Genomic DNA, 23882 nt, shown 5'->3' with positions numbered 1-23882 from the left:
AATTGTTCAAACAGTTGGTAAATACACTTTAAGTCTATTTTCGCGAGTGTTATCCGTTGTTACACCCGTACAAGTTTTAGGATATAACGTCACTACAGATTCTGAAGAAGAACTCACCAACGACTTGAGTTCTGATCATATTATAAGTGCGAGTATGGCTGGTATGTTGAGCGACGTTTGTTACAAGTACGGAACTTTATATTACCCTTAGTAGCTACGATTATCACAACAAAACATTTGAAATTTAACAAACCTAATATAATAAATGGAAGATCAGAAAGCAGCGACAGCAACGCCAGCGGCTCAACCAGCAGAGACAGAGACGCCCCAACCAGTAAAAACAACGTTATCACCGACTGTAATGAGAGTGACCAAGACTTAAAATCCTAAACGAACAGCAGGGTAAAGCTTTAGCCGAGCACAATAGACAGATGAAATTAAAATTAGCAAAAATGGATGTAACATCGGACGAAGCTACGAGCTTACCAGACTACAGCTCTTGGGCGATGTGGGGAGCTATAGTGTCGATAATAGGAGTGGGGTTGCTGGTACTAAAAAGTAAGGCATCTGCGCCGGTAGTACAGCCAGTGCCGGTAGTAACGCAACCCACTACACCCGGCGCCCCCAAAACGCTAGACATGGAATAAACAGCAATTTAAAAATTGTTATATTAAAAACGATTGGTAACTTTGACACCAGCGGAATAGCAAATACGATTTATCATGGAGCCGTCATATCGGGTCTTTCGATGGGATACACCATAGTAGGAACTAAACTACTCAGAATAAAAGCGCCGGATTTAAACAAACTAAGCGTAGAAGATATTGCTAAATTGACGGGTGGTATAAGTGGAGCTCTAGCCACGTAAAATTGGTTGGTGACCCAGGGTATACTACCGGGCAGTATTGTCAAAACGGCGTAATTTAAATAGTTTTATTAAATAAATGGCTGAGGGAGGATTTGACATGGATCCCGTTGAGTATAACGAATACGAGGATCCACCTGACATTATCTTAGATGATGAAGAAGTAGCAGAGACCAATGTAGATGAAGATGACAATTTTGTTAATACCCAACTTCCACCACTAGACATAGAAAGCGTCCTCGACACGGGTACAATAAGCACTTTATCTATAAAACTAATAAAAGAAGATGCTGATGCATTTTACAAACAAAATAAAATAGATCCCCCGTTTATCGACCCCAATGGTTTTAAATTGGGTAAAGATAAAAATCTATAAATATTTACGGTCTTTAATGCTTCATGTATGGCTTTATCATGCACTGTGTCCAACTTTGGGACTTGTTGGGGGTAACAAAGTTAGTTGCCTTATGACACTCTAAATCTTCAATATAAAATAGAAGTACATATAATTGCTTTAACACAAAATACCTAGTTATATATATCCTTGATTTTGTAAACAAGTCCGGCACGGTGATACAACTAGGGTTCGGTGCATTCCTGTACAGACAACGGTAAAGGGGTATTAAGGCTTGAAATCATGTTTAGTCAGTCAACTTCATTGACTTCTTTCACGTACAGATATATGAAGCTCCCGCACATGCCGTGCGCTGCCAATTAAGTCCCATTGTCCGAGGGAGTCTGCGTTCCCCCTTCTGTTGCGCAACTCCTGGCAAGCAATATTTAGAACGCTCAATAATCCATCCCCCACTGTACATGCAGGTAGGTTAAATCGGTGAAAGATAATCGATATAATGAACACGTCTTGAAAGAATTACGTCTTTATGGATTAGGGAAACAGCGCTATCTGATCGGACGGTGTAAATATACAATGTGTAGGATGCAGTCAGTCCCTTAATACAGATGTACGTGTGCATACTGTACACACCGTACCGACTGAGCCGACGCTGAAAGTTTGTATTTTCTACGACCACCGCACACAGATATACGTACATAGATGGTTCTGGTGGTATGTGGAAGAATATTGTGCAATTGGTATTGCACCTGGATAACATACACAATATGACAAGGCAAATATCGGTGCAAAAGCACGGAGTTATTTATTTGCTCCATGATCGGTGCGGTCATCGAGGGGTGATCGACCATCGGTCTCCATATAGAACGCATGGATTCATTAGCTCTCTGATCTATTATTAACACAATTCCTGCATGGTTAAAACAATCATCGGACTATACCGTGCAAGTACGCTGTTCACCGGTGAGTGTTTGTTTACTTCAAATACATACATTAATTTTTTCAAACTTTTTTAAAACTCGACCACCCGACAGTTTCGTTGACTTTTTTCACGTATGAAACGCAGAGGTTAATAATTAGTGACGATATTCCTTAATATAACTCTGACAACATCTCTACACTATGCCTAACACCACGGCCTACGGTGGCCCCTTTCGAGAAATATCGATCTGTTCCGGCTAACCCCCAAGGAGTGATCAATAATTACTTCCGGCCACTTACAGTCCTATTGTCCGTCAGAATACCCACTTACCACACGCGAGCGCACGTGCGTCAACAGATCCATTGTTCATATGATTATCTGGGATCGATACTCACTTCCGGCCACCTACGTCAACAGTCTATTGATCTGAGAGGATTAAGTACTGCCGGCCACAGGTGGCCGTGTTGCGTAAACCGCATGTAATACACGTGTAGATACATATCTACATGTATACTGTATTGTTAGGGCTAAGGTCAAAATGTTCTATAAATTTTTATATTTCCCCATACATATATGCAATCTTTCCCATAGAATAGGTCAAACTGTACTCGGTTCCTTACCCACACCTATTTCCTATTCATCCCATCCATTCATTAGGGGTCAAACTGTGCCAGAAATTCCTAACCCCATTAATTCATATTTATATCTGTATCTACATATTTACATATTTATGTGACCTTTACATATTTCTATGCCCAAGGTCAAACTGTACCAGACAGTCCCCCTACACTACTGCTAGGTAACGTGAGCATAATATTATTCTGTCAAGATGCCGCTTGTTACACAATAATCACACGATTTCTCAGATTTGTGACTTGAGCTTGACATGTGTGCTTGATGCAGATTATGGATCTGCATGTCGCCCCCTGAAAATCAGTGTCTACATGTACAATTGCGCAAAAAGCGATCTTAAAATGCTAATTTGCGACGTCACGGTAAGTTTTGCAAAAGTTTAACATTTTCAACTACGGCGATAGATCGAAAGTTCACCCTGCATCGCCAGCGTAGTTCCCCCTACAGGGGTCCTTCCCAGGCGCGGATCGGTGGGCCGCGGGGGCACGTGCCCCCCGTCAAATTGAGTCCACAAAAAAATAAAATGAATAAAACAGGGAGAAAAAAGAGGGGGAGGTGAGAGAAATGGAGGGAAGGAGGAGGGCAACCTTCTAACAAAAATACCGACGCCGATATTAAATATCAGCGGCCTGCAAACATTGTGTACTGGCCGTATGACACAGGGAACTCGAGAAGCTTCGAAGTTAACCGCGATCCCACCGTACGTACTCCATAAGTTACCCTGCATAGTATATCGGTTATGAAATGCGATTCATATGAGCGTTCGTACCGGTACGAAAAACACGCACGTGTGACAGCCGATGTGCTGTATTTAGCGCGATGAGCGCGACATACACGTTGAACGCTTCTCTTTGGACCACACTATTGGTCAAGGGGTGTGTTTTCGTATAACAATTTGCCAACATTTCTTCCACGCGCTTTCAAGGAGTCCAAAACATGTCCGTTTCCGTAGAAAATCTTATCTTATTGATAAACTGAAAATGTATACTTGATACAAAACTTACATTAGAAAGCATCCTTGCAAAAGTTTACAAACTAAGTCTGTACAGTTCCGTTTTAAAAATAAAATGCACGAAAACAATTATGCAGACGAAATGTTATCAAGTGAAAAACAGAAGAAACTTAAAAGGCTTGTTAAAGCAAGAGTATAAATTAAACCAATGAAAAATATCCTTATGTAACTTAAAACATTTTGCTGAAATAACTCGGGGAAAGAGGGGCCAGATTTCGCCTCAGATTGCACAGTTTACAATCTAAGTCAATACAAGTCCTTTTTTTTCTAAATACAATGCAAGAAATTATGAAGACGAAAAAACATGGTTTGCAATTTTGAAGTACACAGTAGCTTAAAATTTGTAAAAACAAGAGTATATTTTTAAAAGATACCTTACAAGATTATCAACTTTTGCACAAATAATTCAGGGGGAAAGGTGCCAGGATCGCCTCAGATTGCACCACAGAGCATCTAGAATCCAAAATTTCCCGGGACTCTTAAGCGGGCCCCGGACCCCACGCCGTAAGGGCTTCGCGCTCGCTACATTAGTCCTCGGAGGAAATGTTCTAAAGGTGTGCCCCCCGTCTAAAGAAATCCTGGATCCGCGTCTGCTTCCGGACCCCTTGAATAGGAAAATTAGCGTGCAAAAAATTCAGAAAATCACCCTCGAAGGTTTCGAAAAAGAAAAGACCTTTGTGAAATTGTTATTAGCATCGCAATTTATGGAAACTGTAACTCAATTTGAATAAACTTGAAATTGAGTTTCAGTAATTTTCATAGATTGCGATGCTAGTAACAATTTCACAAAGGTCTTTTCTTTTTCAAGGCCTTCGAGAGTGATTTTCTTAATAAAGAAATCAGTGTACCAAAAATAGTTGCAACCAATTTCTGTGTTGAATCAGGACACAGGAAGAACGTTTCCTATCCAGGGCTTACTATTGGAAACGAGGTTGGAAATAAAGTAAACACTGGGGACGAGGTTGCAACAACGACGACAAAATATAACCGTAATTTTGTGAAGTGCACACGACCGTTTGCACAGCGTAAATGAAGTCACGATGTTTGCTTTACTCCGGTAATGGGCAATTAACCGGAATGTTATGGAATCCAAAATGTTACGTTAAAAAATCGAATAAAAAGTCATTTATTGAAACAATTTCAATTAAACATTCCATAACAAGTGACAATTGATTTGTTATTTTGCCGTTCTACTCGTAATATGTGTGCACGTCCTTTGTAACTGAACTATGAAAGCACAATGTGGACAGCTGTGTGTCGCGAACAAAGAGCGTCAAAAAGAGCCGAGTATCTAATTCATGCACATTAATTGACCCCGCTGGTATTTTTGTCAAGTAAGGCACTCCGAAAATTCTTCCTCCAGTTCCCTCTTGTCGAATACTTGTAACCAGATACGGTGGCCCACAACTGTCACGGCAAGCGCAAAAGCGCCGCGGCAAGCGCAAAAGCGCCACGGGTTTATTGGGAAGGGGCGTAATCATACATACCGGTACTACATCAAAAAATAAAATGGGAAGGAGAATGGCCGCCACCAGTATTAATCACAGAATTTAATTCTTTGAGAAGTGATTTTATGGCTGAGAAAATAGCAAGTAAAACCGGTCAGTGCAAGCAACGTTCAGGGAATAATTCGTCGATATTAATTTGTTGTAGGATAATTCCAAGATTATTCCAAAAGAGTTGCTGCCGTGAATCAGAGTTTATAAAGGAGAGGGACTCGCTATCAGCACCATTAGGGCCGTTCCTCATTTCTTTACATTTCTTGGGATGCAAACAATTACGAGGACGGGAGGCTCTGTGAGCTAATGCATTTTTTTTGAAGAGTTTTATGATCATTCTCTTAGAGTTTTGTTCCGAAGGAGGTCCATTAGGATTTGCACATTTTCCTCATCCAGATTTTGTTTTGGTTGGATGGGGGAGATTGAACAGTCCTTGAATCGTACCATGCAGGCCATCTTTTTATGTTTTTGTGTCGTTTATATGCTCGGAGGGGTTTGGTCGGGAAGAGCGCACTGAGATATTCATTCTCGCTTATCAAGTTCCAGTTCTTTACAAAAGCCATACTTCTTTCTGCTTTCAGCTCAATAGAAAAGGTCTTCACCCGCTTATTTTGCACTTTGCTACTTTGCCGGGAATGAAATATTCTTTGGCTGATTTAGTTTTATGATTTTTTGGCTTCTTTAAAGTCTCCGCGCCATGCTCAAGCAGACTCTATAATTATGGTCGTGTATAGTCAGTGTTAGCTGAGCGAGTTCTGCAAGAGAGCGTGGAAATTGTGGTCCGGCTGAATTCCGTTGTGTTTATTGGGAAGGAGCATAATCATACATGCCGCTACTACATCAAAAAATAAAATGGGAAGGAGAATGGTCACCACCATGAATTCTTATTAATCACAGACTTTAATTCTTTGAGAAGTGATTTTATGGCTGAGAAAATAGCAAGGAAAACCGGTCAGTGCAAGCAACGTTCAGGGAATAAATCGTCGATATTAATTTGTTGTAGGATAATTCCAAGATTATTCCAAGAGAGTTGCTGCCGTGAATCAGAGTTTATAAAGGAGAGGGAAAGTGGGACTCGCTATCAGCACCATCATGGCCGTTCCTCATTTCTTTACATTTCGTGGGATGCAAACAATTACGAGGACGGGAGGCTCTGTGAGCTGATGCATTTTTTGAAGAGGTATTTTTTCCTTCCGACTAGCATGCAGAGAAGAGTTCCGTTAATTTGAGCTTTAGTTCACCGGTGTGTAGGCACACAAGTGAGCTGCCCAGAGTGTATGAGTTAAGTTTTTTTTTTCTTTTTCAGTATATCATACACATCTAGGAAGTCACTTAAGGCTCTCCTGCAGGGCTGCGGTAGTGGGTGGGTAAGGCTTTTTGTAACGGTCGGCACTCGCACCCACAGGGTTACTTTCATTGTCGTCATTTCAATCCTAAATTTCAGTTGTACCGTCGTTAGGGGGGGGGGGGGGGTTCGCAAGTGTGCTGAATGGATCGAATACGAATTCCTGGTGGCGGCCATTCTCCTCCCCATTTTAATTTTTGATGTAGTAGCGGCATGTATGATTACGCCCCTTCCCAATAAACCCGTGGCGCTTTTGCTTTCGCCGTGTCGCTTTTGCTTTCGCAGTGGCGCTTTTGCGCTTGCCGCGGCGCTTTTGCGCTTGCCGTGACAGTTGTGGGCCACCGTAACCAGGCAACAAAAACGACACGAACTCATGAACACGATAAACACAACGGGGAACACAACATTGTCAACCTTGTCCCCAGTGCATACTTTATTTCAAACCTCGTTTCCAATAGTAAGGGAGGGCAGGTAGAGGTGGGCGCGTACTGCTTAACACTCTGGGGACGAACGAGGTTGACACATTATTCGCTCGTACCCCCCGCCCTGCAAACAGGACGCTGGGATACTCTGGAATTCATGCTCTGATTGGTTGGATTTTACGTAACCTGTGACCTGCGCGTCATCACGGTTATGCCTCGGCAAGGTTTGAAACGGCCGTTAAGACTGATCCATTACTATTTTATTCCATAAGATTTGAGGCTTTGCATGGTGGGGTATCGGTATCGTTTCGGTTTGCGGTAACACCATGTGGTAATAACTACTGCTTAGAAAATATTAGTTCTGAGAAGAACTTGTCCTGCTTATTATCAACTTTGCTATGTAGTTTTTTGTTCTGTTTAGAACAGTATATTTTTTTCCAGTTTAGAGATGGTTTTTTTTCGTTGAAAAGCGTAATAATATAAGAAATTCTGTATAACTTATCTGTGTTGTAAATTTACAATTCCCGTGACTTGCTCAGGCTCCGTTTCGAATCACGAACGGTCGGATTGCATTATGCGACGCTCAAAATTGTGTCCACATGGTCCGCAATGAAACAGAAATCACATCCGGTATGGAACGCGTGCACTTATATGTCAGTTTTCGGATAGCATTTGCGTACATTGTCTAACTGCGGTGTTGAACAGCTGCAGCCAGATGTTTTATACATAGGTCATAGGCCATTTCCTTCACAAGATTCTGTGAAGCTCATCAGAGTATCCCAGCGCCCTGTTTGCAGGGCGGGGGGTACGAGCGAAGACACATTATTGCTTCGCATTAACGGCGCCCTCATGTGACGGGGAAAAAGGCCTGGCATTCGATGAACATTGAAGAACTCAATCGTGCACCGGTGCATGTACTAGTGACTACTGAATATTATTAATCTAAATTTAAGTCCCTCAAAAACGGTTAGCCCATGCAGATTGCTGAACATTAAGTTTGCTGGTGTTGGAAACGAAGGCAAGAGAATAAGGCAGTTACTTTTCGAGTTTACTGAGTCGTCAATCAGTCATGGCAGAAGGTGGTGGTGATTCTAGGGATTCCCCGATGGACGGTCATGATGGTAAGCAGGAAAAAGGCATCTTTATGTACATTTTTGGGGAGCCTAACTTAACTGTTTGTTCTGTTTTTAACACTACTTCCAAACTAGCTTACTGAGTCATCAATCAGTTATAGAACAGACTTTGACTTTCGATTTTATAAACGGTAATATGGATTCAATTTTAGTTAATTGCAGACATCGGTGCCCGCAGCCAATCTCCACCACCCCGTGACATTCCTCTAGTAAAGGCATTATGTGAAAAAATTAAGGGGTAACCTCAAACAAATTGCAACAGAAACCATTTTAAAAGGTTATTCTTCAGAAAAATCTCCTCTATAACATATTAAAAGTCTTAAGAAATCCGAGTGGTGGAAAGTAGTTTTCTAATGTGTTTCAATATCCACACCCAGTACCACTTTTTTGCGACTTTATAATGGAATATTTAGTGATGCTGCAACAATATATTTAATACTAAACTCAGAGAGTTGTTCTTGTTTTATTATTGAGATGCCCATTGACTTCAGAAAAGATCTGTAGATGACTTATATTCATTTATTATGCTGTAATATATATATACTATCTGCAATATGATATATATGAATCTATATATATATATATATATATATGTGTATAGTTAAATATCAAAATAGCGCGTTTACATCACTTTAAAATTACATGGCAAGTTTCGTGACTATCTAATTGGCACTAATCGATGTTTGCACTGATGAACATCAACTTCAACATAATCAAATTACTTAACATATATATGTCACTTCCAAATATTACAAGTGAAATGTTAGTTTAACAGTGACGAAGACAGTAAATTAAAAAATAGTACACTGATGTTACTTTTAAGCAGCTTTCTTGTGAAGCCCTTACACAGCTGCTGAAACAACCTGAAGGGGAAAAAAAAATGAAAATTACATAATTATAAACAAACAACTGGTAATGAATAAGTTTCATAATGCATAACCCAATTTATTGAAAATAGCAATGTTCAGTGGTTTGCTATACTACTTAGGTGGGAGGTAGTACAGGCAAAATACTTGAGTGAACGTCAAACAAATTGCAACAGAATTAATTTTTTTCACCACAGTGCATTTCTATAAGGTCCCTAAATTGACATACTAAAAGTCTTAAAAAAATCCAGGTGGTGGAAATATGCCTAATTTGCATAAATCCAAAATGGCCGCATATTTTAGGACTTTCGCACTGATTTGGTCATATTTCATATACTAGGTAGCTTTTTGAGGTATTTTAAACAATAATTTTAGTCCTTTTACATTGATTTACTCATTATTCTAGACCTTGGTAAGTTTCAATATCCCTATGTTTCCCAAATTTGCGATATGCCGATAATAATTTGCATAAATGCCATTTATTAATTTGCATAGATTAAAGTTAAGATTATGGCTGTCATGTGTGGACATGTCACAATTATATTTTCCCTGGTAATCCAAGTTCAGTCATGTACATAAATTATTTTCACACCATGGTGCATTGCTATAAGGTTCCTTAAAAAAAAAAAGAAATCCAAGTGGTGGAAATGTGCCTAATTTGCATAAATTCAAAATGGCCACTAATTAAATGATTTTTGATTTGGCCATAACTCTTGTCCTGCATTGCTTTTTGGAGTACTTTGAACAACAATTTGTCCTTTGACATTGATTGCATCATCATTCCAGTCCGAAGTACCTTTTGAGATCCTATGTTTCCTATGGGGTATAATATTTTTTGTTAGGTTTCTAGCTCTTGTCAAAGTTGGTATCCCTGTGTCGCAGAGCGAACCCTTGCGCCGCTCTACTCATACCAAAAATCAAGGAATAACTCAAGAGAACAGAGGATTCAACACAGGAGTTACAAATCCCATAAACAAAATATATATATTACGGGAAATAAATAAACCAAAAACCGCAAAACTCAATCCGAAAATACGTGGGCGAGGGTTTTATACCCCTCCCACATGGGTGCAAGCCCGGAATTGGTATGCAACAAAGGGAAAAGGAATTACGATTTGCATAATTTACCTAGCACCCACCTCCGAAGTTACATAACACTTCACGGCCGTAAAAAAAAATAGTGATTGATAAATCAACTCAGAAAATAAAAGGAATAATATTTTAACAGTCTTCCGACACCCTGTACATAAACACATTTCAGGGACAAAAATCCCTACTTTTAATCCACTAGTACACTGCAAAGGGATATCACATTTTGCAACACGTATGCCAACTTTGAGATGAGCCAAAAACCGAACAAAATATATATTGCTCCCAATTGTTTGATACTGTGTAGCGAACATCTTGGGGTTTAATTTTCATCCAAGTTTGTCTCAATGTCGGGTGATCCACTAGGCTAAATTCAAGGTCAAATTAAAGGTCAAAATGTCATTATACTTCAAATAACCCCGACATGAAAAAAAAAATGGTAAATTTGGATTTCTCATGATGTAACCTTTCAAAAGAAATTAAGATTAACAAATTTGGCTCACAGATTATAGAAATATGGTCATTTAAAATGGCAGCAATGTCCATTTTGACTAAAATTGCCTGGGCGGTAGCACGAAAACTGTTTGTCCGATGGTGCTAAAACTTAAAATTTCGGCTTTACAGCCGAAATTACCCAATAAACTAAATATGATCCAATTTGAAGAGGTTGGGGTTTCAAATTTAAAAGGTTTTTTTTGGGGGGGGGGGGTGATTTCACACTGAATGGTCTCAATGTCAAATGACAAAATGTTGTTTAAAGTACCCCGAAAAGCAACTTAGGACGAGAGTTATTACTAGATAGCATTTTATGTCGTATTTTGGCCACTGCATTTTTCTTTGTTAAAGAAGGAATTTTTCTCATATTTGGATAGACTTTACCTTCCTAAGCTGGAAATCTGTTGGTAACATTTTTTTCTATCTACCATGTGGCGGTCATCTTGGAATTCAAAATGGCCGCCATTTCGGGCCTAATTTGTATCTAACGTCGGACCTGATTGTCATAAGAAGTTCAGTTTGGTGGCAAACCCCATGTTTTTGATACCAAGGAACCCAAGAAAATCATTGTAGATGGGATATACTCCCAGTGGAGTACCCCATCAAAAATGATTAACTTGGGTTCCTTGGGATTTGCCACCAATAGTGACTTTATACGACATTCAAGTCCAAAATTAATATGCAAATAGTTCAGAATGGCGGCAATTATGAAATATCGCAGATGGCTGCCATCAACTGTAAGTACTCCGTCCACAGTGATTTACTTGAGTTCATTCAAATACATGGACTTCATAGGACATTCAGGTGCAATGTTATTATAAATGAAATCCAAGATGGCGGCTAATTTGAAAAAAAATCCAAGATGGCTGCCATCCATCTGGGATACATCATCAGCAATGGGTCATTAAGATTACTTGGTATCAAATGTATGGGGTTTGCACCGAAATTGACTTTGTACGCCTTTCGAGTCCAAATTTATTATGCAAATAAGCCGAAAATGGCGGCCATATATTTGAAATATCCAAGATGGCTGCCATCCATTTGGAGTACACCATAAACAATAATGTACTCAGGTTCCTTGGTATCAAAACATGGGGTTTGCCATCAAAATAAATCACATGTGACAATCAAGTCCGAAGTTACGATACAAATTAGGCTCGAAATGGCGGCCATTTTGAAATCCAAGATGGCCGCCACATGGTAGCTGGGAAAAAATGCATTTCCGGCTTAGGGAGGTAAACTCTTTCCAAATATGGCAAAAATTTCTTCTTAAACAAAAAAAGCAAATGTACATAACGGCTTTTATACTATTATGGCCGCAAATCATATGAACATCATGTAATTAGCGGCCTTTTGAATTTATGCAAATTAGGCATATTTCCACCACTTGGATTTTTAACAACTTTTTAGGGACCTTATAGCAATGCACTGTGTTGTGAAATTTGACTTGGATCATCAGGGAAAATTTAATTGGTACATGTCCATACATGGCATCCATTATTTTAACTTTAATTTAGGGAAATTGATATACGGCATTTATGCAAATTATATGGCATTTGGAAAATTTCGGAAACATAGGGATCTTGGAATTTACCTAGGACTAGAATAGTGAGTAAATCAATGTAAGAGGACTAAAACTGTTGTTTAAATTACTTCCAAAATTTACCTAGTATGAGAAATATGACCAAATCAATGCGAAAGTCCTAACATATGCGACCATTTTGGATTTATGCAAGTTAGGCATATTTCCACCACCTCGATTTCTTAAGACTTTTAGTATGTCATTTTAGGGACCTTATGGAAATGCACTGTGGTGAAAAACATTCTGTTGCAATTTGTTTGAGGTCAAACCTTATATTGCCTGTACTAAAACACAAAGCATTGTCCTCGAGAGTATATTAAAACAAGAGTGTGTACATGTACTATGTGCACATACTATCATTTGCTCACCTGTAGCTGAATATACATGGTATTTATATGATGATAGAGGTCGTGATGTATGTGCGTTTCCAAGATGGCTTCCATGCTCTCTGCGATTTCTCTGGATGTCGTCATCCTACTCTCAGGATGTCGTTATCCCCTAATAAATTATCTCAGGATGTCGTCATCCTACTCTCAGGATGTCGTCATCCCATAATAAATTATCTCAGGATGTCGTCATCCTACTTTCAGGATGTCGTCATCTCCTAATAAATTATCTCAGGATGTCATCATTTTATTTTCAGGATGTCGTCATCCCGTAATAAATTATCTCAGGATGTCGTCATTTTATTTTCAGGATGTCGTCATCCTCTAAGAAATGATCTCAGGATGCCGTCATCCTACTTTCATGATGTCGCCATCCCCTCATAAATTATTTCAGGATGTCGTCATCTTGCCTGTAATATTTCGTCAACCTGAGATAATAAAAGTCAGTATCTGAACAAGTCGGATGGCTCTTCCAGAGCTTCGTACATTTCAGTGTACAGTACTTGTCAACATTTGGTTACATATTTGTTTGGAAGTTTCTTGGAAATGTAACTTTGGCTTTCGCAATGAACGATACTTCTGTTATTCTGTTTAGAGTTTCCTGGTTTGTATATTTGTGTTTAGTTTCCAATTAACATTTACTCTGTCAGGTTTTTTTCACAACCAAAATCAAACGGCATGTGAATACGTTAGGCATAACACAATTTAAAGTGGGGAATGAAACACTGGACACAGTAGATGAGTACATATATTTGGGACAGAAGATCACATTTAAGGTTGGGAATTCAGAGGAGATTCAGAGGAGAATACAACTTGCATGGGCAAAATTTGGCAAGTTGAGTTACATATTCATGGACAGAAAAATACTGCAAAAGATGAAGCGTCAACTCTTCGACCAGTGCATCATCCCGGTTTTAACATATGGCGCTGAGACTTGGGCACCTTCAAAGAAATCAGAGCAAAAATTGCGAGTCACCGTACGGGCAATGGAAAGGATAATGATTGGGGTCACAAAGAGAGACAGAATAAGGAACGAAGATCTTAGAAGAAAGACAGGGGTGCAAGACATAATAGTTGAGATCAAAAAGAAAAAGTGGAGTTGGGCAGGACATGTCATGAGAAGAGACAACCACAGATGGACCCTGAAAGTAACGGATTGGACGCCATTATCTTTGAAGAGGCGAAGAGGAAGACAGCCTAAGAGATGGCGAGGTGAAATCTCTGATTTCATAGGGAAGAAATGGAAACAACTGGCAGGGGATCGAAAAGCTTGGAAAGTTAGTGGAGAGGCCTTCATCCAGCAGTTGATTGAATTAGGCTAATGATGAATACGTTAACTTGAATTATCTTTTAATGTGCAAAATCTGTACAAGTTATTCTATAAGTTGAAATTTATCTGGACTGGAATAACTTTCTGGGGAACTTTTGCAAATATTAAACAAAGGAGTGAACATATCACTGCTGCATGGTGCATTGTACGCGTAGTACATGCATTTCTCACCAAAAACACAAGTTTACTCGTAAGAAATTCGGCAAAACTCCATTACAGTGAACATACATCTAAAAGGGAAAAGAATAGTGATATTATTCATAGTTGAATTTCTCTCCATGTTACTCTTTGTGTCAGCGTTTTAATATATATACATGTACATCACATACTTTTTACACTATGTTTACTCACTGGTCTTGTCTTTCTATTCACATTTCTTATTCATGATCTGTTAACGTTCCCTCACTCTTTTAAATCACATACAAAAACAGTTATTCTAGGGTCATAAAGGTATCAATACAGTATAACCTAAAGAAGACAACAATGATGTAAATGAACGTTACCTGTGACACAGGTAAGTTGATATTGAAAAGGGTTATGGTGTCATGGTCAAGGTTGCGGGGCATTTATGCGTATTTAAAATAAAAGACAGTATCCCGTGTCTCTTCAGCGAGAACCCCCCTCCCTCAAAAAAGAAGAAGGAAATGAAATAAGAAAACCGTAGAAAACATTTTCAAAAGAAAGAGAAGGAAATATCACTCTTCGTGTGCCAGTCTATTTTGCATGTTGTTGAATGTTTTTAATATTGCATGTATTGCATGTTTTTAATACTCTATGCATTATATGTAGATAATGGAATGCGTCAGAGCCAGCGCCAGCACCCTGATTTCTTTGAACAAACCTTTGAGATACTACGTGTTTTCATGAATGATCAGTTTGAGAGAGATTCAATCAAGGGTGCTCCTAAACTGGATGAGCATGTAGGCTCTCTCTCACCTGAAGAGATAGAACAGTGCAGGGAAGTGGGATCCTGCCTGAGAGAAATTGGGGACACCTTGAATCAGGACGTGAGGTTCCAGAGGTACATATGACATAAATTTGCCTCTAATCTTTTAAAATCAACTAGGCACTTTTGGAGAATGTTGTGGGATTGAGGCTTATATAAAGACCGTTCAGTGCCTGTTGATTTCGGTGCCCAACTCGACCGTTGTAATACTCTTCCGTTGCCCAACTTGACTTCACACGTCCGATCAACTCGACCGCCCCGTTAATTACCAACTCGACCGTTTTACCAACCCGTCCGATAAAGTCTTTAAATTGCTATACTCGGGACAGTTACTACAAGGGCTTAAGAACTATTTCAAGAGGTTTTTTGTGTAATCATCATCAAAGTGGGTTGATCTTGCGGTGGTCCTGAGAGACATGTCGCTTCTCTATGGAATTCGTAGCTTAGGAGTGATTAGGCCTGCAGGCTTCGCGCGTGAAAAAAATAATCACGCGATCAAATCAATTTTTCGACAAGAACCGCCCCAAATGAAGCAGATTTCTGATAAAGTAGCATTAAGTATTTAGAGAACATATACAGTTATTTAAGGGAACTGAGTAAAAAAGAAAGAAAGACAACTTGCGAAAAGCGCGACTGCTAAAACATTCAAGGACAGCACTCACCGAAATGACTGACTTTTGACCCATCACAGTAACGCCACATCAAATCGATTGTCGTGCGTGTTGTTGGGCGGGTGTCATATCATGAAAATCCCACTCCTATGATTTTCAGGACTCGGACTGGACCCAAGTGACTCGAGACTCGGACTGGATCCAAGTGACTCGAGACTCGGACTCGGACCTGACCAAGTGACTCGAGACTTGGACTTGGACTCGACCCAAGTGACCCAAGACTCGGACTCGGACTTGACCGTGTGACTCGAGACTCGGATCTCGAACTCGAGCTAAATTACTCGAGACTCGGACTCTGACTCGACACAAGTAACTCGGACTGGACTAGAGTGACTCGATTACAACACTACATATATATACAAGTGAACAATTCTATGTTTCCCCGGCTATTTTAAAACATTCATCATTCAGATTCACCAACTCTAATATTCTTTTAATAAAACCAATTTAGTCATTTTACTGTTCAATTTCAAAGTTTGGTCACCCATTTTAGTCACCGGGTCCATAATATTCGTCATTACAGATCAAATCTGTCTAAGCTGTTGCCGAATGGCAGCATTCCGAGATCAAATTCGTCTTTTATAAATCAATTAGACGAATTTGATTTCTGAATAACACGATTCGGCGTAGTCGAGACGAGATCGAATACACCGGGTCGAAAACATGTGTTCATTGTTTGAATTTGTTTGGACAAAATTTGAAATTGTCTGACAAAAGACGCAATTAAACATTGAAAATGCACTTAATCGATGTTGCTGGATGAAATTGAATATAAGAATCGGTGAATTCGAACGAAACATGTTTTGAAATAGCCGGGAAAACCTATATTAAGAGAAACAAAAAATTGTAAATGAAGGTCACTGCGAACACAACTTTAATATACAGGGTGAGTAAAAAAAACGAGACCCAAATGTCGGGACCATTGTTTTAGTAAAGTTCTGCATGTAGCACTTTGAAAATCTGGGATACAAAAGCCCAATTCATAGGCTTTCTTTTTGACAAGAATCATTGAAATCACTCATGTACTTTTTAAGTTTTTAAGTTAATTTTAAACACAACCACCGTTTTAAAGTTCTGTCCACGGATCACACGAAGGTAAGTGTTCTTTTACCAAAATGAATTTAGAATTCCGTAACTTAAAAAGTACATGAATGATTTCAATAATTCTTGTACTAAAATATGATTTGGGCTTTTTTATCCAAGATTTTCAAAGTGCTACATGCAGAGCCTCACTAAAACAAAAGTCCCGACTTTTGGGTGTCACCCCTCAATCCTATACTTATTAATACCGGTTTATTTTATTTACTTTCTTTTTGGCCAGACACGTCATTGATGAGTTCTAACAAACGTTTGTCTTGAGCAGGGCAACTTGTTTTTATGTTGTCCCAAATATATTATAGGTTTTCCCGGCTAATTTGAAACACTTATCAATCGAATTCACCGTTTTCTAATTTTCAAATTCGTCCATCAACATCGATTTAACGCACTTCCAATGTTTAATTGCGTCTATTTTCAGAAAATTTCATGATTCCGTTCAAGCACACATTCACACAAAGAACACATGTTTTTGTCCCGAGTATTGATTTCGTCTCGTCCACTCCAAACTATTCAGAAATCAAATTCGTCTATATAATTGATTTGTATAAGACGAATTCCATCTCCGAATGCTGCCATTTTCGGCAACAACTGAGACGAATTTGATCTGCAATGACAAATATTCTCGACCCGGTGACTAAACAAGGTGACCAAACTTTGAAATTGAATGGTAAATGACTATTTTTTTTTTTTAAGTTTCTCAGACGAAATGGATTGAAAGAGTTGGTGAATTTGAATGAGAAATGTTTTACAATAGCCGGGAAGACCTATATTAAGCCAGTGGCGCGCCCCGAATTGGGCTGGGGGCTCACAATTTTTTTTTTTTTCAATTTGTTTTTTTAGAAGGCAGATTTTTTCCAAAAATGTTGCCCAAAATTGTTGCCGCATTTTTTTGGGGGGCGGGGGGGGGGGGGGGGTGGGGAAGAGGTTGATTCGGACTATTTTGGTGTCGCCATTTGCACCCCTGTTATACTACTGGACAAATTAATAGCCCACGTACATATCACCCCGGTCAAATCGTGGGACAACAAAAACAAATTACCCCCCCCCCCCCCCCCCTCAGCGACATCCATGCCGGTTGTGCACGGAGTCCATACACTCCATGTTGTACTCTCCGCAGGTTTATAGATTCAGTAACCCCAGATGAACCCATGAAGGCTATCATTGCTGTAGCTAAAGAGGCATTCGATGAAGGTGGGATAAACTGGGGACGGATTATCACCCTGTTCTACTTTGCCTACAAGATATGTGTCAAGGTGAGACAAGATGAAACAATGTCATTTTTACAAGGAATCGATTTTCATTCCCGAGGAATTGAAAGAACAAATATGGGAGTATGTTGAAGATTTATTTTTCTTCATATTGACTACCTGCAGCACGAATAAATTCAACCCGCGATTCAAGAATATAATTATAAAAAATATAGGTTTTGCCGGCCAATTTCGCAAAAATAATTTGAAGCGAATTAACTCCCTGCTGTAATTCTCGTAGTTCGTTTTCAGACGTTTATTTTTCTTTGCCAGACATGACATTTTCATGTTTAACACTTTCCAAATTGAAATTATGTCATTCGGTTTAAGTGTATGATCATTAGATTTAGCAATCTGTTTGGATCAGAGTTATTTGAATAAGAATCTACTCCATTGCGATATCTTCAAAGGCATACATGCATCTAATAAGAATAAGTCTTTACTACTTGTTTATTTCCTTACTTCTTCATAAATGTGTCATTTCTTTTGATTGTATCTTCGTAAAATATGTTAGGCATAATATTATGACACGGGTATTTATGGGTTATTGATTTGTGGCTTTTGACGTTTCCTTTTTTTTTTTATTCTAAGATTGTTTCTTTTCTTTTGTTTATTTTAAATAATGTTGTATTGTTGATCTTGGTAATCTTTACTTTTTTGTAACTCTTCTTTGAGATCAGTACTCTGCTTTGGTCGAAAAAAATGCCGGCGAATGTGCCAAATTGTGCTTGGGGACAGAAGAAAAATTCTCTAGAACACACCTGACTAATTTACTTTATACAAGTTTTGAATTGATCGATAACAGACGAATTTGATCTCTGAATGCTGCCATTCCACAACAGCCTGGACGAATTTGATCTGTAATGACGAATATTCTCGACACGGTACACTAAAGAGGTTGACCAAACTTTGAAACTGAATGGTAAATGAATAAATTGATTGTGGTAAAAGCCTGTGTTTTTTTTTCTCGGACGAAATTGAATGTCAGAGTTGGTGAATTTGAATGATTTTTTTTTTAAATAGCCGGGAAAACCTATATTAAAAGAATCGGACTCTATTTCAATTGAACTCGAAGCCACAGACACAACTTGGGGAAATTAATTGGTAAGACTCTGTTATTGTTATGTTATGTTTTTGTTTTTGTTTATTTCGTGTTTAGGTCTTGAAGTATCTGCCGGATGTTCCCAGCTGGGTCAATCAGCTCATCAAAGAAATAGTCACGTTACTGGTCACCAAGGCTGCTGACTGGATTATCAACCAGGGAGGCTGGGTAAAGACCAATTTTATAAAGCTACAAATTAAACAGAGAATGTTGCTCACAATTTAATTTGCGTAGCAAGCATCAGCTGGGAACCAGTCACAAACGATATATATCGCATGACATTTGGACTGGTAGCCTGCTTTTGCTAGGCAAAAACTTTCTGATTTTGAATTTAGCCAACGATATTTTCCAGCCCGCGGTGGTAAAGGTGTCTTCGCCGAGGTCGATTAGGTCCCTGTACGCCATTCAGAGGGTGGAATACAGGGCAGTCAGCCCTGTATCAGCTTTTCGCTGATTTCGCACCTGAGAATGAAGCCCAGTGATATTCATTTGAAGCCTAAGACCAGACTGGTACATATCCAACTTTTTGAGAAGATCGAGCCTTCGGTAGTCTGATAGCATATGACTATGGAAATGTGTTAAGTTAGAGACTGGGTCCCAGATTCTTTTTTTTTTTTCTTTTCTTTTTTCACACAGACAGTTGATTGATGCAGTACAGTTGATTCATATGCCAGTTTTGTTTTCGTGTTATTGCAAATGAGTTGGACCTATTGTTTCCACGACATTCACAATGGAATGTTAATTTCAACAACAACTCTAGAAAACGGCCAGTTTTGCATTGAGTGAATGTAAATTTACGAAATTAAACTTTTGCCGTTTGGCATTCTTTCTTTGCTTCCTAGGCGGCTATAAAGGACTACTTTGCAGCGAATAAATGCATTGCAACTTGGAGTTTTAATATATTGTCTGGCCTGTCGCTTCTCGTGCTAGGCTACACTTTCTTTAAAGTCAACAAAGGATAGCAGGTAAGATATGATGACAAAATAAACCAATAAATGAAAACACAGAGTGAGAAAAAAAGGAAACCCAAATGGCGCCTCCTATTGTGTAAAGAACCTAAGATGTGAAAACTCTCTTTTTGTACAAGAATCATTAAAATCACTGGTACTTTTGAGTTATACAATTTTGAACACAAACACAGTTTTATAATTTTGCCCATGGATCACTGTCAAGGTACATAATATTTCAGTAAAATGAAACTATGTCGTTTCATGAAAACCGTATTATCAGAATAATCGCACAAGTCTCCTGAGTGGCCGAGTACAAGGCAGGGCAAGACTATAAACTTTTGACCTCATAAAGCATGTTGTTTAAACATAGGAAGCAGACGGTGTTGAAATAAAGGTTATGGTAAGTGCCAGTTATCATTGTTATGAGAGTGTTCTAATGTGTTTTTGATACATTAAATGTTTTTGTTTTGCTGGAAGATCACTTACCTTTATTGTGATCCGTGGACTAGATTATAAAACAAAGTTTCTGTTTAAATGTCCATAACTTGAAAAGTACATGAGCGATATGAACGATTATTTTACTAAAATAAAGCGTATAAAAATTGGACTTTCATATCCTTGATCTGGAAATCGCTGAATGAAGAACTTCTTTCAAAACATAGGAGGCGCCATTTGGGTTTCCTTTCTTTTATTCGCCCTGTTGTCCTATCATTTAACAACCTGCAGTTCGGTGTTTGGCGTAATTAACAGTGTTGTCGAGTCAATCAAAGGTCTCTTGGTCACAAGTAAATCACATGCCCCTTTACAAGCCCATTCACAAGTAACAAGGGATCAACAGTGGCAAAGAACTGTTTCGGTCACAGTTCATTTGAACATCTTGTGACTTGACTTTAGAATAAAGAGACTTGCGATGAATTTGACAACAACAGTTAAAAAAAGAACAATTTTAAAAAGTCGAAAGGTTAACAAACGTCTAACATTTATCGTTCTGCCATTTTACTCCATGTTCAGGCCATTCCTTCGGTGTCCACGGTGGATGTGTTCAACATCTCGTATGGAGATCATATACAAGTGGTTCTCTTGCACTTGATCGTTGCCAACTGTTGCGGTGCTTAAAATGGGTGCTTGTTGCGTTGAGCACACAGCAGCGTAACCACTTTTAAGCACTGCTACTTAAACAGCGACAGTGTTTCCACCCATGTGACAATAGAAATAGGTTAAGTGTCCCAGGTCGTTTAATTTTGTCATTTTTCTTTCTATTTTATCTTTTCAAAATAGTTGCCACATCAACATCGTTTGTAATATACAGTTGTGTGGCCATAGTTTTGGGGCTTTTTGGTGTGGAGGTGGTCCACACTTTTCATTTCAGTTATCAATATCGATTTTGATCCGTCTATTGTAATTTAACCTTAATTGTGAATCAGGGGTATAGATGAGCACATCATTTGATGACAGTTTTTATACTTTTGTTCATTCCATGACAGCACCTGCTTACATTTTAGATTGTATCCTTTAACTTAACGTCTAAAGATCGAAAATTAAAAATAAAATATTGATGTCCGTTGGTACTGCCTTCTCTGATGTCAATAATCAGAGTTTTAAAAACCCTTTTCAAACCTTTTCAATATTTTTTCTACTGGCTTTTGTAGTAGCTTTTAAGATTTGTGCTGCATTAATAACTTCTTTAGATATATCTTGGGCAAACTAATAAAAATATAAACGGATAATATACTGGCTTTTTATAATATAGGTTTTCCCGGCTATTTCTAATTGTTTATCATTCGAATTCATCGTTTGTAATATTCAAATTCGTCCATCAACATCGATTTAGTGCGCTTCCCATGTTTAATTTCGTCTTGTGTCAGACAATTTCAAATTCAGTTCAAGCAAATTCAAACCGAGCACACGTTTTCCTCCCGGACTATTCGATTTCGTCTCGTTTACGCCAAACCTGGTTATTAAGAAATCAAATTCGTCTAATTGATTTTATATTAAACGGTTTCAATCTCTGAATGCTGCCATTCGGCAAGAGCTTAGACGAATTTGGTATGTTATGACGAATATTCTCGACCTGACGACTAAAGAGGGTGACCAAACTTTGAAATTGAATGTCAAATGACTGATTCATAGGTTTACCCGGCTATTTTTAAAGATTTTTTATTCAAATTCACCAACTGTAACATTCAATTTCGTCCGAGAAAAATTCCACACGCTTTTACCAAAACCAATCTAGTTATTTACCTTTCAAACTTAAAGTGTTTAGTCACCGTGTTGAAAATATTCGTCATTACAGATCAATGTCATCTAAGCTTTTGCCAGTAGGGAATCCAGTTTTGGATGTTGGGGGGGGGGAGCAACCGCACATCCGTGCCGAAATGTAGACATGTTTTGTTCTCCGGGCACTTGGCCTCCGTAAAATCATAAGGGGGGGGGGGGGGGGGCTGGTACCCACCTTCCAAATGGGGGCACTCTTCAAAAGTTACCATTATTATGCACACTGCAAATTATATACCCATTTTCACGGCGCATTGTAATGATTTTGAGCAGGTTTTCTTTTTTGAGATTTGGGATGTCGGACCATTAATTTAAATAGGCCTAAATGATAAACAAAAAACAATTGTGGAAAAAAAATGCCAAGGGGGTTGGGGGAAGAGTGCCCCCTCTGCCCCACCCCCTCTCAGGCTGTTGCCAAATGGCAGCATTCAGAGGCAGCATCTAATTCGTCTTATATAAATCAATTTAACGAATTTGATTTCTGAATAACAAGGTTTGTCGTAGACAAAACGAAATCGATTTCTCCGGGACGAAAACGTGTGCTCATTGTAGTTTTACATGTATTTGCTTGAACTAAATTTGTCATTGTCTGTCAAAAGACGAAATTAAATATTCGAAATGCACTAAATCGATGTTGATGGACGAATTTGAATATTAGAATCGGTGAATTTGAATGATAAACGTTTCAAAATAGCCGGGAAAACATATAATAAGAGTGGCTTTTGTAGTAGCTATAAGATTTGTACTGCATTAATAGATATATCCTTACTGCGTTAATAGATATATTTTGGGCAAATAAATAAAAAGAATATCGTATAATATACGTTTTTTTATAACTCCTTTTTTGAAGAACTTCAGAATTAATAAGTAATAACTCAAGGTAAAGGTTTTGCCCTTAACCAACGTTTAAACACTGTATACTCAGTGTGTTACCTCCCGAGTGAAAGTTGGAAAAAAATCACTCGGGTGGGACTCGAACCCACGACCTCCTGCTTTCTAGTGCAGATGTCTTCCATCTTATAATTGATAAGTTATAAGGAAAATAAATTGATGATTGAAAAAAATACTGTTTTCTGAATACCCTGTGTGGATATAATTGGTGGTTATGAAGAACTGTCATTAATGTTAATTGGCTGACCAGTGCACAATGGTGTCCATCATTAACATACTAACTTAAAAACAGACTGACACTTTCATTAAAGCTAAATATACCTTGTTATGGGTCTATAACAATATTGTGCCATTGGGTAAAGGTTTGATGTTTACATATTTTAACGTTTTAAATGAAAACAAATTCTAAACCCGTTTACAAATTTCACCCCCCAAAAAGTGACCTACGTTCACGTGATCTTCATTTGAGTTAAAAATACATAGCAGAAATAATTAACGATGTTTTCAAACCTATTTATTTCACAAAGCCTTGGAAGCACCAAAGTGATCGACTATATTCGAGGTCCAATTTAATGGAACACACAACACACTTGTTTTCCAGGCAATAACTCGAGAAATACCTCTTGTGATGAATTGAAATTTTGTTTACTGCTTAGTCGTGATGTCGTTAATAAGTCTGTGAAATTGTTAAAGGAAATGTCGAACATTCAATCTTATACCACTAAAACAATTCAGTGAGGTCAGCACAAAAAGTAAATTCGAATTACAATCA

At 38.5% G+C, this 23882-nt stretch overlaps 1 protein-coding gene across 1 annotated transcript; it reads left to right on the top strand.

The window, feature by feature from the left end:
- The first annotated feature begins 944 nt into the window (after nucleotides 1-944).
- LOC119730866 (apoptosis regulator BAX-like) lies at nucleotides 945-21061 on the top strand. Its single transcript, XM_038203930.1, has 5 exons — nucleotides 945-1113; nucleotides 14721-14952; nucleotides 17764-17899; nucleotides 19053-19163; nucleotides 20957-21061. Exons 1-5 carry the CDS (start codon nucleotides 945-947, stop codon nucleotides 21059-21061), a joined length of 753 nt encoding a protein of 250 aa, XP_038059858.1.
- Nucleotides 21062-23882: the final 2821 nt, after the last annotated feature.

Source organism: Patiria miniata, unplaced genomic scaffold, assembly GCF_015706575.1.
Source record: "Patiria miniata isolate m_02_andy unplaced genomic scaffold, ASM1570657v1 HiC_scaffold_1, whole genome shotgun sequence".
NCBI classification, from domain to species: domain Eukaryota; kingdom Metazoa; phylum Echinodermata; class Asteroidea; order Valvatida; family Asterinidae; genus Patiria; species Patiria miniata.
The sequence above is the reverse complement of the archived record's forward strand: the minus strand, read 5'-3'. Positions and strand labels throughout refer to the sequence as shown.

Excerpts from the sequence above, each read along its gene's own strand:
- LOC119730866 (XM_038203930.1), top strand. The coding sequence starts at position 945 with ATGGCTGAGGGAGGATTTGACATGGATCCCGTTGAGTATAACGAATAC. Across the intron at positions 1,114-14,720 it reads AGAAAGCGTCCTCGACACGG|ATAATGGAATGCGTCAGAGC; the intron begins GTACAATAAGCA and ends CATTATATGTAG. Across the intron at positions 14,953-17,763 it reads CAGGACGTGAGGTTCCAGAG|GTTTATAGATTCAGTAACCC; the intron begins GTACATATGACA and ends TACTCTCCGCAG.